Here is a 12,303-nt window from a genome sequence, read left to right as displayed (position 1 = left end):
ACCCTCCCCTACAAGTCCTTAACCTTAATCCTACGTCTCCACGAGCTCCTATCCTGAACCATGTCCTCGGAGAGGTGCAACTCTATCAAATCTTGCCTAAGTCGTTCATCCCAAGTCAACTTGGGCCTGCCTCTACTCCTCCTTCCTTCCACTGTCATGGTTTCCACTACTCTAACTAGTTCTGTCAACTGTCTCCTCTTCACATGCTCAAACCATCTCAATCTCCCCTCTTTTAATTTGTCTGATATACTAGCCACTCCCAGTGGCGGAACCAAAACGATTTAGTTAGGAGGTCATCATAAGCTTATATTCTATACTGGTTCAAATTAGGGGGTCCATCTCTAAGTTTGTTCTTCAAAAACTCAAAATTTATAAATAAAAATTCAAAAAGTTCCAGTGATTGGAAGGTCAACGGACCCCCTTGACCGCCCTCTGGTTCCGCCCCTGGCCACTCCTAACCATTCCCTAAAAACCTCATTCTTATTCGGTCTAACCTCGTGTGGCAACACATCCACCTCAACATCCCCATCTCCGCTACCTCCATCTTACATGCTTGTGTTTTCTTGATGGCCCATCTCCGCTACCTTAGCATGTTACGTGGCATATTATTATTGCTTATGTTCTGGAGTGATCTTTACACCTAGAAGTCAACGGGATTGACCTTGACTTTTATCTACCACACATAAGTACATAACTAAAATAAGTTTATCAAGTTAAAAGAGGGCAACAACTCCAAAAGTCCTGGCCTATCTCTGGGTTAAGTATCGATCTAATGAGGGCAACAACCCCTATATATAAATATTTTAAAAGGCTACGGAATGAATCTAAAATTACAAATTAGTGACCCACATCACCACACATTTGATGACATGTGGCATTTTTAAATAATTTGATATTAATTTTTATTTAAATATTAGTTTTATATATCCGGTTAACATGTTAACACATATGATTACAATTTCCTTTACACATAAACATTCAAAATGTACGGACAAGTTAGTCTACTGGTTAGTTGTAACAACTGTCACTAAAATCCCTAATTAGGATAGTAATTAGCTATTAAGGAAACCCTAATTGAGACACCCAAGTGATTCTACGCAAACCCTAAAATTTTCAGAATTTTCAGAATCAGGATCAGGGCCCCTAAAACTCAGGGGGGGATAAACCCTAGCCAACGATTATCTTCATAACTAATTATAAAATTCGAAAAATTAAAAACTGACAACACAGCAAGCCTACACGCACGAAGGGCTACTCTATGAAATTAGGTTGGTCACTCGCGTAGCGCGACGCCTAAGGGGGTACCCCCTCGCGCTACGCGACGGTGTCAAAATCTCAGTATAAATAGCAGGGGTTGGGACTTGAATTTTGGCACTTGAACGACGAAAATCGGAGTTACGTAGGTCGAGTTATAAGCAAAACAGTCCAATACACCCACACAATTATCGAATCGCTGCCGCAAAACAGGGTAATTACTCGATCGCTATTACGATTTAGTTTCCGGAATCAATATATCCAAGGAATGTCTAAGTGCCGCCCACATTGGGCTATGCTTTATCGTTTGTCGGTAATCCGATAAATGAGCCGAAGCATTGTACTTTGTCGTTGTCGACGATTCGATATACGAGTTGAAGTACTATACTTTGTCGTTTGTCATTTTGATAAATGAGTTGAAGTATTGCACTTAGTCATTCATTGCGAGTATTTGATCTCGGGAAATTATCATAACTGCTGTATTGATCACTAATCCTGTTTTGTGTGCATTATTGTTAAATTAGAAATAATCAAGGCTAATCAGTAGGCTTATACACTGCTCGTTAAATCTGCAATGTGAGTCATTCTTCTTTTTATCAACTGTTTTACAATACTCCAAATTATTTTCAAAGTGTTATAATTACAGGGACTAAGTCGTGGATATCTTGATTTATTGGTTAGTGGGGTATTGTGCACATTACTATTTCTCTCAGTTAGGTTCATTGACCTACTAGGGAGAAACGTCACTATTAGAGTTCATTGACCTAATAGTGGTATGACCATCGTCACCATTGTGACAGAAAGCCAGATAAAAATAAGATATGAACCATTGTAATTGCTCTTATGCTGTAAATTATAACTATGGGTCATTTCCTAAAAACTGAATGAACTCACTCAGTATTTCCCCGCTGATAAAACCTTTTTCAAACATGTTTCAGGTAATCTGTTGTGAGCAAAGAAAAGTGACAGGAAGCACTACCAGCTTAGAAAAGTGGCTCAGTGTAAATAAATAAAGGAACATGTTTTAAAAATAAAGATTTCCATGGAAATCACATTATTATAAATTACTGGGTTTTATCCCTAAATTATGTAATGAGCAGTTTTAATACTAAAGATCCTGTTTTAAAAAGACTTCCGCTGTCGCCTAAATTAAAATACCGCGGGATTTCTGTTCCGCGGCTCCTGAAACGGGCCAAACCGGGTCGGGGGCCGTGACAGAAATAAGGTGGTATCAGAGCCACTTCTCAAGCCACTGATTTAAGCCAATTAAGTATTTAGAAAATACTTAATTTCCATTAATTGCTATTTTGTGATTATTTGTTTATTTATCTGACTAATTGTGTACAGTATGAGCAGATCTTTATATGCTAGTCAATGTAGTAAGTCATACAAATTCTTAAATAATTTGACTCAAGTATTAGTACCTTTATTATCTACGAGAAAGTATAATGTACATCAGGGCTTAACCTACATTAACATACATGACAAAAAATATAACGTGCGTTATTATCATAGAACGTGCGTGATTATAGTCCCATGCGTGATTATGTGGTCCCATGCGTGATTATGTGGTCCCATGTGTGATTATGTGGTCCCATGCGTGATTATACCCCTGATCCAACGGTTACCATTGTCTCCTACGTGATGTATGATAAGGCTTTTTGTATGTTAACCTTACTCTATTATCTACAATCTAGAAGTCTTATCAAGAAAATCATAAAATTTTCAAAATAAAACCTCGTATGATGTAAATTTCAATAGTACCCAGTAGGAACTAATATTTAAAAAGTTTTCTATAAATTTTATGAATTCTGACTATGTCTATTTGTGCTAAACAGCATGAGTAACTTGTCTGAGGTCCTTCAGAATTTAAATCTCTATCCAGTAAGAGTAGAAGTTTCCAGAGATTTCGATAGGTATATACCAGATATAGAAGAACCTATAGAATTCGATGCTTTACCTCTCGAAAAACCCAAACCCAAGGAAATAGAAATTGGGAAAAGTTCTAGGCAAATTGAAAAGTTACCATCTCAGGAAGAGTTAGATTTTATAATGGCAAGTCATAATACTATTAATGAAAATATTTTTAATCGCTCTCTCGAAACACAACTACCAATGAACTTAGAACCATCTATTCCAAACCCTTCAATCCACTCGCAAATAGACGAATGGTTAATTAATGAAATACAGTTACAAAACTATCCCTATAAGCTTTTTCCTCAAGTTCCATCTAGAACCTTTACCAAATCCACCAATGAGTAACAAGAATAAGGCTGAACTTCGCTTTGGTAAAGAACTAATGGATACTGGGAATAGGATCCAAGAGATTGGGGGACAAATCTCCTGGAACTACGATAAGAGGGAACACAGTTACTAAAATATCGTTGACAAAAAGAATAGGGGATTTATGAAACTGTTATTATGAAATAATAATAGTAAAATCAGTATGTGTAAGAAAAATAATAAAACGGTTGTATATAGAAGCATGAAATTTTAGAAAATTTACAAATTTTGTTCGTATACGTGATTATGTGCAATTAAGTATGGTATTGGATTATTTCTTGTATACTAATTATTTATCTATAACTTAGTTGTCAAATGGAAAACGCTAATAATGAACCAGTTAATGAGGCTAATGATTCTGAGCAACAACCGGGGGATCAATATATGACTAGGCAGGATATAGAAAATATCGTTGCTCAAGGGATAGCCAACACTATTCCAACAATGATAGCTCAAGGGATAGCCAACGCTATTCCAGCCATCGTTGCTGCTGTTAAAAATCCAATAGAACCACAACAACCCGTTCCTAGCAAACGTATTTCTGAAGATAACTTCAGTAATAGCGTAAACGGAGGCAATGATCATGTTAATCATAACAATGAACCACAACCAGCGCCGCTCCCTAAGAAAATGAAAGTTGCAACGCCTGGTTGCACTTACAAGGAATTTCTTGCTTGTAAACCATCTGAGTTTGCAGGCAACGAAGGAGCGACTGCGGCACTACGTTGGTTAGAGAAAACTGAGGCAGTAATTGCCATAAGTAAATGTGCTCAGGATGATCAGGTCATGTACGTATCAAACCTTTTCAAAGAAGGAGCGCTAGAATGGTGGAATACGGTGTTACAATCAAAAGGAAGAAGGATGGCGTATGCTATGAACTGGGAAGAATTTAAGAGCTTGGTAGAAAGAAAATTCTGTCCCGAATATGAAAAAGAACAAATGACAAACAAGTTTTTAACCCACCGAATGGTTGATGTAGATTGTCGAAAGTATACTACGACATTCTTCGAATATGCTCGAGTAGTACCAACCCTGGCTTCGCCAGAGCCAGTACTTATTTCTCGATATATTTGGGGATTGATTTCTGAAATCCGTAACATCGTCAAGGCTGCGAAACCTCGCACGATTGATGATGCGGTGGATTTAGCCAATACTCTGACTGACGAACTAGTACGGACAAGAGAAGAAAATAGAAGGAAGGAAGTAGCCCAAAAGATTACCCAGGTAATCCGTTCGGATAACCATAACGATTTTAAGAAAGGAGGGAATGGGCAATCTTCTACTAGTTCATTTTGCAATTTTTGCAAAAGGAAGCATTTTGGAAGATGCAAAGGATACTGCAATTTTTGCAAAATTCCGGGGCATCAGGAAGAAGACTGCAGGAGGAAGAAATTTTCAGTTTGTTACAACTGTGGAGAAACTGGACATCTTAGGCCAAATTGTCCAAAACTGAACAAACCATCTGACACTAAAGCCAAACCTGCAGAAGAAGCAAAAAGGAATGCAAGAGCCTTTCAATTGACTGCTCAAGAAACAGAGCTCATTCCAGATGTAATAGCCGGTACGTCCTAGGTTACAACGTTTACACAAAAAGTATTAACTGACTCTGATGCACACCAAAGTTTTATAAATACTTCATTCTGTCAAACTCTTAACTTAGACAAATCTTTACAGTCAAAACATGCAAAAAGGAAAATATAACTCTCAGGTCATATAATCCTTCGCTAACCTAATTCCTATGAAATTAGCCAAGTTTAATGTTGTGTTAGAAATAGATTGGTTAGTAGCCAACCCTACTCGAATTCTCTGTGATAAGAACTTTATAGAAAATCCAGGTAACCACCGGAGAAGTATTTATGATTATAGGAAATAAACCACGTAAGATCACATGATAAATCATGAAGATATTCACTTAGATCCTGCTAAGATAGCAGTGGAAGAGTTCGCAATCTTTAAATGGAAAGTAGGTATTTTGTAAATTTAGCCAGATACTATAGGCAGTTTATTAAGAATTCTTTTAGATAGATATATCCTTAACTAAGTTAACACAGTTAATTCTAAATAAGAACCCAAACAAAAAGAAGCCTCTAAACTAGCCTTGCCAGAAGGAACAGAAGATTTTAAAGTATACGATAATGCTTCAAAGTTAAAATTTGGATGTATGGTAATGCGACACAAAAAGGTAATTGTGTATGCATCAAGGCAATTACAAAAGCACGAAGAAAGCCTTACCACTTGTAAGCCTAAAAATTAGAAACCACAAGTTATCCTTAAGATTATGAAACATTATCTAAGCAAGCTTACTATCCATATGGGTCATAAGAATTTAAGATACATATTTGAGCAACAAGAATTAAACATGAGAAAAAAAGGGAAATCCTCGATGATTACGACTGTAATATTCAGTATCACGAAGGAAAGGCTGAAGACGGTTAGAAGAACTATACAAATAATAAACAAAAGCCGTCAAAGTCCGAGTTGGAGACAAAATGCTATTGAAAGTATTTCCTTGGAAAGGAATTTATAAATTCGGTAAGAGAAGAAGCTAAGTCTCTTATACGTAGGACCATTACCAGTAATCCAACGCATAGGACCAGTAGCTTATCATTTACAACTACCAGAAGAGTTAGCAGGAGAACATGATGTGTTTCATATATCCAATCTCAAGAAACATCTATCAGGCGAATCCTTGGTAGTACCTCTTCAAGATATAGAGATAAATGATAGAGAAACCCCTACAAATAGAAGATCGGAAAATTAAGTTTCTCAAACACAAACGACTAGTGTTAGTGAAAGTCAAATGGGAATCCAGAAGAGGACCAGAATACACTTGGGAACTGGAATCAGAGATGAAGTGAAAATACTCTCATCTATTTCAGTGAATCTCGAGGACGAGATTTTTCTTAAGGTGGGGAGGATGTAACAACTGTCACTAAAATCCCTAATTAGGATAGTAATTAGCTATTAAGGAAACCCTAATTGAGACACCCAAGTGATTCTACGCAAACCCTAAAATTTTCAGAATTTTCAGAATCAGGATCAGGGCCCCTAAAACTCAGGGGGGGATAAACCCTAGCCAACGATTATCTTCATAACTAATTATAAAATTCGAAAAATTAAAAACTGACAACACAGCAAGCCTACACGCACGAAGGGCTACTCTATGAAATTAGGTTGGTCACTCGCGTAGCGCGACGCCTAAGGGGGTACCCCCTCGCGCTACGCGACGGTGTCAAAATCTCAGTATAAATAGCAGGGGTTGGGACTTGAATTTTGGCACTTGAACGACGAAAATCGGAGTTACGTAGGTCGAGTTATAAGCAAAACAGTCCAATACACCCACACAATTATCGAATCGCTGCCGCAAAACAGGGTAATTACTCGATCGCTATTACGATTTAGTTTCCGGAATCAATATATCCAAGGAATGTCTAAGTGCCGCCCACATTGGGCTATGCTTTATCGTTTGTCGGTAATCCGATAAATGAGCCGAAGCATTGTACTTTGTCGTTGTCGACGATTCGATATACGAGTTGAAGTACTATACTTTGTCGTTTGTCATTTTGATAAATGAGTTGAAGTATTGCACTTAGTCATTCATTGCGAGTATTTGATCTCGGGAAATTATCATAACTGCTGTATTGATCACTAATCCTGTTTTGTGTGCATTATTGTTAAATTAGAAATAATCAAGGCTAATCAGTAGGCTTATACACTGCTCGTTAAATCTGCAATGTGAGTCATTCTTCTTTTTATCAACTGTTTTACAATACTCCAAATTATTTTCAAAGTGTTATAATTACAGGGACTAAGTCGTGGATATCTTGATTTATTGGTTAGTGGGGTATTGTGCACATTACTATTTCTCTCAGTTAGGTTCATTGACCTACTAGGGAGAAACGTCACTATTAGAGTTCATTGACCTAATAGTGGTATGACCATCGTCACCATTGTGACAGAAAGCCAGATAAAAATAAGATATGAACCATTGTAATTGCTCTTATGCTGTAAATTATAACTATGGGTCATTTCCTAAAAACTGAATGAACTCACTCAGTATTTCCCCGCTGATAAAACCTTTTTCAAACATGTTTCAGGTAATCTGTTGTGAGCAAAGAAAAGTGCCAGGAAGCACTACCAGCTTAGAAAAGTGGCTCAGTGTAAATAAATAAAGGAACATGTTTTAAAAATAAAGATTTCCATGGAAATCACATTATTATAAATTACTGGGTTTTATCCCTAAATTATGTAATGAGCAGTTTTAATACTAAAGATCCTGTTTTAAAAAGACTTCCGCTGTCGCCTAAATTAAAATACCGCGGGATTTCTGTTCCGCGGCTCCTGAAACGGGCCAAACCGGGTCGGGGGCCGTGACATTAGTCACTTGTTTTCCCTTCTTAAGGTTTTAAGTTCAACATCACTTCAAAGGACGTTGTTGGTGACAATGAAGTTTAAAACTAGACCTCTCCGAAGGTTGCTAGTTCGAAACCGAACCAAACCAGGTTTTATCGCAATAGTGAGCCTTCGAATAGACCGATGGTTATCCAGTCATTTAGTTCGCGGTTAAAAAAATAAAAACATTCAAAATTTTAAGTAATTTAAATTTGTATTAATTACGTGGCTTTAAATGATATCACAACAAGCTTCCTCTCCCTCCCCCCGCTGTCTCTCTCTCGCTCTCTCACACACACATCATTTTTAGAGAGAGAGAGTCACATAAAATTCACCAGGTCCATCTCAGAAGCTTTCATTACAAGAGAACTCCCTTTTTCCTTTTTCCTCTTCATAACCCACCAAATACTTCTTTTCTTTTTTTCTATTCTAGAGAGAGAAAGTAGAGATTTCCACAAGAAGCTTTCATCATGGAGTTCATGTAATCAGCAACACATACTTATCCAGGTTCTTCATTTATTACACCCTTCAACATCTCTCTCAATTCATATATTTTCTTTCTTTCTTTCTTAGGCTTTTTACAACCATAGTTCATTTCTGCTTCTTTGACCAATCTGAATTTATCTTATAAAAAAATAACCCACTTCTTGATTTAATTCTACGTTAATTTCTTCCCCAAACCCTTCTTTTTATAGTTATTGATTTAACGGTTTTTTGATCTTTTGACAAAATGGGTAAGAATATCTACTGATCAGATTTTCCAGAAATGTGTTGTTGTTTTAATGATTGAATTCATAGTTTCAAGATTTTTACCCTTTTTGGTTGTGTGTGTGTGTGTTGGGGTTGGTTTGTTAATTCTATTTTTATTTTATTTTTATTTAATTTTGTTGCTTTCTTTTTCATGTTTTCAGGATTTTAGTTGGCTTTGATCAATTCTATAAACAGACAGTTTTTTTAGTGGGTTGCTAGAAAATTCAGTTGTTTGACTTTTTATACTTCTTTTATTATTTGACTTGCTCCAACCAATTTATAATTCATATTTCTTTTTTATCAAGATCTGATAATCTCCATTATTGTTACTATTTAACCTAGAAAAGGTCAAACTTTCTTGTCATCCATTTAAATTTTACTTTACATATCTTCCAAATTTTTATTACTTATACAGAATATTGTTCATCAATCACTCCACAAAAAAAAAAAAAAAAAAAAAGAGACACCTTTTTTTTAGTATTTGTTGTTAATCTGAATTTACTTAATTTGATTCAGATATTTCATATTTGTTGTTCAAATAATTTCAGGGTTTTGAAAAGTGACTGACTGAACACTTCCTAATTATGGCTGGAAAGATGAATTCAAAAGTCCGGTTAGTGAGGTGCCCAAAATGCCTGAATGTTCTGCCAGAGCCGCCAGATGTTCCGGTGTACACATGTGGAGGCTGCGGTGCAAGACTTCAAGGTTATATATATAGATATAATTACTGAAGTTTTTTTTTTTTTTTTGCTTCCAACATTTTGTGTTTTTTGTTTGAATCTTTTAATGTATTAATGCAGCAAAGAAGCGGAATAAAAGTACCGTCAACACCACATCACAAAGGCCGGATGAGGGTTCTTCGGGAAAACAGAAAGTGGACAGCGTTTTTATTGATCAAGACGCTAGCAGCAGCTCGAATCAACAATCTCTGATTAGTTCTATCGATGAGTCGGTTCAAAATAGTGATCATAATGGCTCAATGAAAGATCAAGATGCAGCTAATACAGCTGAAAATGGTACATCAATACAGCTGAAAATGGTAAGTTCGAGCGATGAGCCGGATCAAAATATTCATAATGATCCTCGTAGCTCGACTGAGTTTTCGGGTCATGAAGATCCACAGTCGTCGCCTGAAGCCACATCTCATAAGGGAATAGATCAAGAACAAGAACAAGAACAAAGTCAAAGTGATTATCGAGATTCAGGTGTTGGACTCGAGCATTCGTCAGCCAAACAGAAAACCGAGCAACTTTCTGCCGATAATAATGATTGTAATGTAAACCGTAGCTCGTCTGAGCTTTCTTGTCATGAGAAACCAGAGTCATCACCTGAAGCCGCAGCTCATAGCAGAATAGATCAACAACAAGAACAAGAACAAAATCAAAGTCGTTATCAAGATTCAGGTAAGCAGCAAGAAAACGTGACAGTTGCTGGACTCGAGCATTCCTCTGGCAAACAGAAAACCGAGCAGCTTTCTGATGAGAATGAACTCCGTAACAGATTTGCACACCTATTGTTGGTTAATCCAAGGAATGAGCTATACCGAAGCAATGATCGTAATGAAGGTCGTAGCTCATCTGAGCTTTCATATCATGACGACCCGGTGTCATCGCCAGAAGCCACAGCTCATAACAGGGTTAAACAACAAGAGACTGAATTCGTAAGCTGTAGAAAGGAGACTGGCGTTGAAAAGAACGGTAGTGAATTTGAAGAAACTATCGCTGATATGAGGATCATTAGTGGTTCTGATAGTGGCTCGAAGTCGAGCTTTAGGAGCGTGATTGCCGAGAAAAGACAGAAAAAAGCTGTGTGTCTGGATGAAGATGACTTATTATCGGAAGATGGAAGTACCGATTTGCGTCATCGGCGAAGATTCGGTCGTATCAGCTCGGCAGAGTCTATGGAAACCGCACGATTGGGTGGCACAAGTTACTACGGGTACGAGGGTAGTGTATCTTCGTTTGACGGAAACGATGATCAAATCCCTAGAAAAAACCGTATTGGTTCAATTAGGGATGAAATCGATTCAGGAAACAGGTCTCGTGTCAATTGGCGTAATGATCGTCCTTTGAACGGTCGTGTCGGTAAATATGAGCACCGGTCGACGGATGTTCGATCATTTTATGGTTTGAACGAGTTCCATGAGAACCCAAGGCATCGTCCATCTATGATCCCCGAAAATCCTCAAATGGAGAGAACGGAGCTGTTGAAACTGGTTCGAGAACTACAGGACCAGCTCGAAAGAACAAACATTTCGAATCCTCAACAAGTTCCTTCATACTATAATCACATTTTGAACAATCCGGGAAGATACGGCCAACGAATGGCGTTTTCCGGCGAAGCAACGGCGGTGAACAGACGACGAGACGGCAGCTCTTGCCACCACTGTTGTCCACAAGACCGCCATTTCTCAGCTCAGCTTCCCAGCCATCATGTTTGCTGTCACGGGCCTAATTACGGGCCCAGTAGTTACCGCAGTCCACGTTTTTCAGGCCCGTCGAGCCCTAAACACATCCATTCGGAGTCCGACTTCTCTGCACCCGATGATCACTGGCAACAGAATGATGTCAGGAAACCCTTTCGTTCTCCGAAAAAGAAGCAATATGTCCGGCCAATTGCAGGTGGGTCGCCATGGATCACTTGTTACCGGTGCTTCAAGATTCTACAGCTGCCTCAAAGCTTTCTTCTTTTCGACAAACGGTACAATAGTTTAAAATGTGGTGCTTGTATGAAGGTACTCAACTTTACACTTTCGGATGGAACTCATGTTAGTCGGTACAACCCGGACGAAACGATTGCTGCTCCTCCTAGCAGCGAGGCAGGAGACTATGATAAACTGGCCGGGTCATGGGCCGGGCCAGTCTCATGTTCAGATCGTTCGTTTGAGAAGAGTTACTCTACCGAAACAGATAGAAATGGTTCTCGGAGTCGCGAGTTCAGTGAGGATAGAAGAAAGGCAAGCATGTCAAGGGATCCATCAGGTTCAACCCGGCCACCTTCTTCAAGGTTTTCGGGCCAGAGATTGACTACATCGAAAATAGAGGAAGTTGGGCCCGGTCCTGGGCCCAGCGATTCTCCAGGTTCAAGCCGGCCACCTTCTTCAAGGAACTCGGGCCGGAGAACGACTACTTCAGAAATCGAGGAGGTGGGGCCCGGGCACAACGGTTCTCCGCTGCATTGGCTCATGGGATATGCTTCGCCGAGTAAGGTGATCCGGGGTTTATAGGATCTGGACATGGAGGGAAATTTTGAAGCAGTTATTTAAATTTTATAGTGTACAGTAGCATATATTTATTTGCTTCATATGATTTTGTATTCTTGTTGGGTATTTTTCATTTTTTTTTTCTTCATATGATATAGTGTGGGGTTTTTTAGATTCAAAAAAGTCGTTTGGAAAACTCCTTAAAATAACACCTGTTTGTTTATCAATAGATATATCTTGCTAGATATATGTTTTTTTCTTGCTAGATATATGTTTTATACTATTCTAATTCGAGCCGAGCCGAGCGGACCTTTGCCAGTGCTTGGCTTGCTCGTTTATAAACTGAACCGATCCGATCAGTCGTTTACAACCGAGCGGGAAATTGAACGAGCATTTTCCGAGCGAGCGATGAGCGATTTGAA

The 12,303-nt window shown here is 38.3% G+C and overlaps 1 protein-coding gene across 1 annotated transcript; it reads left to right on the top strand.

Annotated features, from left to right (window-relative positions):
* Positions 1-8,166: 8,166 nt before the first annotated feature.
* On the top strand, positions 8,167-12,128 carry LOC110904955 (protein ENHANCED DISEASE RESISTANCE 4). The gene is made up of 3 exons (XM_022150817.2): positions 8,167-8,436; positions 9,228-9,384; positions 9,480-12,128. Exons 2-3 carry the CDS (start codon positions 9,264-9,266, stop codon positions 11,903-11,905), a joined length of 2,547 nt encoding a protein of 848 aa, XP_022006509.1. The 5' UTR covers positions 8,167-8,436; positions 9,228-9,263; the 3' UTR covers positions 11,906-12,128.
* The last annotated feature ends 175 nt before the right edge of the window (positions 12,129-12,303 follow it).

Source organism: Helianthus annuus, chromosome 14 (assembly GCF_002127325.2).
Source record: "Helianthus annuus cultivar XRQ/B chromosome 14, HanXRQr2.0-SUNRISE, whole genome shotgun sequence".
Lineage (NCBI taxonomy): Eukaryota > Viridiplantae > Streptophyta > Magnoliopsida > Asterales > Asteraceae > Helianthus > Helianthus annuus.
Note: the sequence above shows the minus strand (reverse complement) of the source record. Positions and strands in the feature narration are given on the sequence as shown.

Bases quoted from the DNA above. Each gene is read 5' to 3' on its own strand.
- LOC110904955 (XM_022150817.2), top strand. From the start codon at position 9,264: ATGGCTGGAAAGATGAATTCAAAAGTCCGGTTAGTGAGGTGCCCAAAA. The intron at 9,385-9,479 runs GTTATATATATA...GTATTAATGCAG, and splicing joins CTGCGGTGCAAGACTTCAAG to CAAAGAAGCGGAATAAAAGT.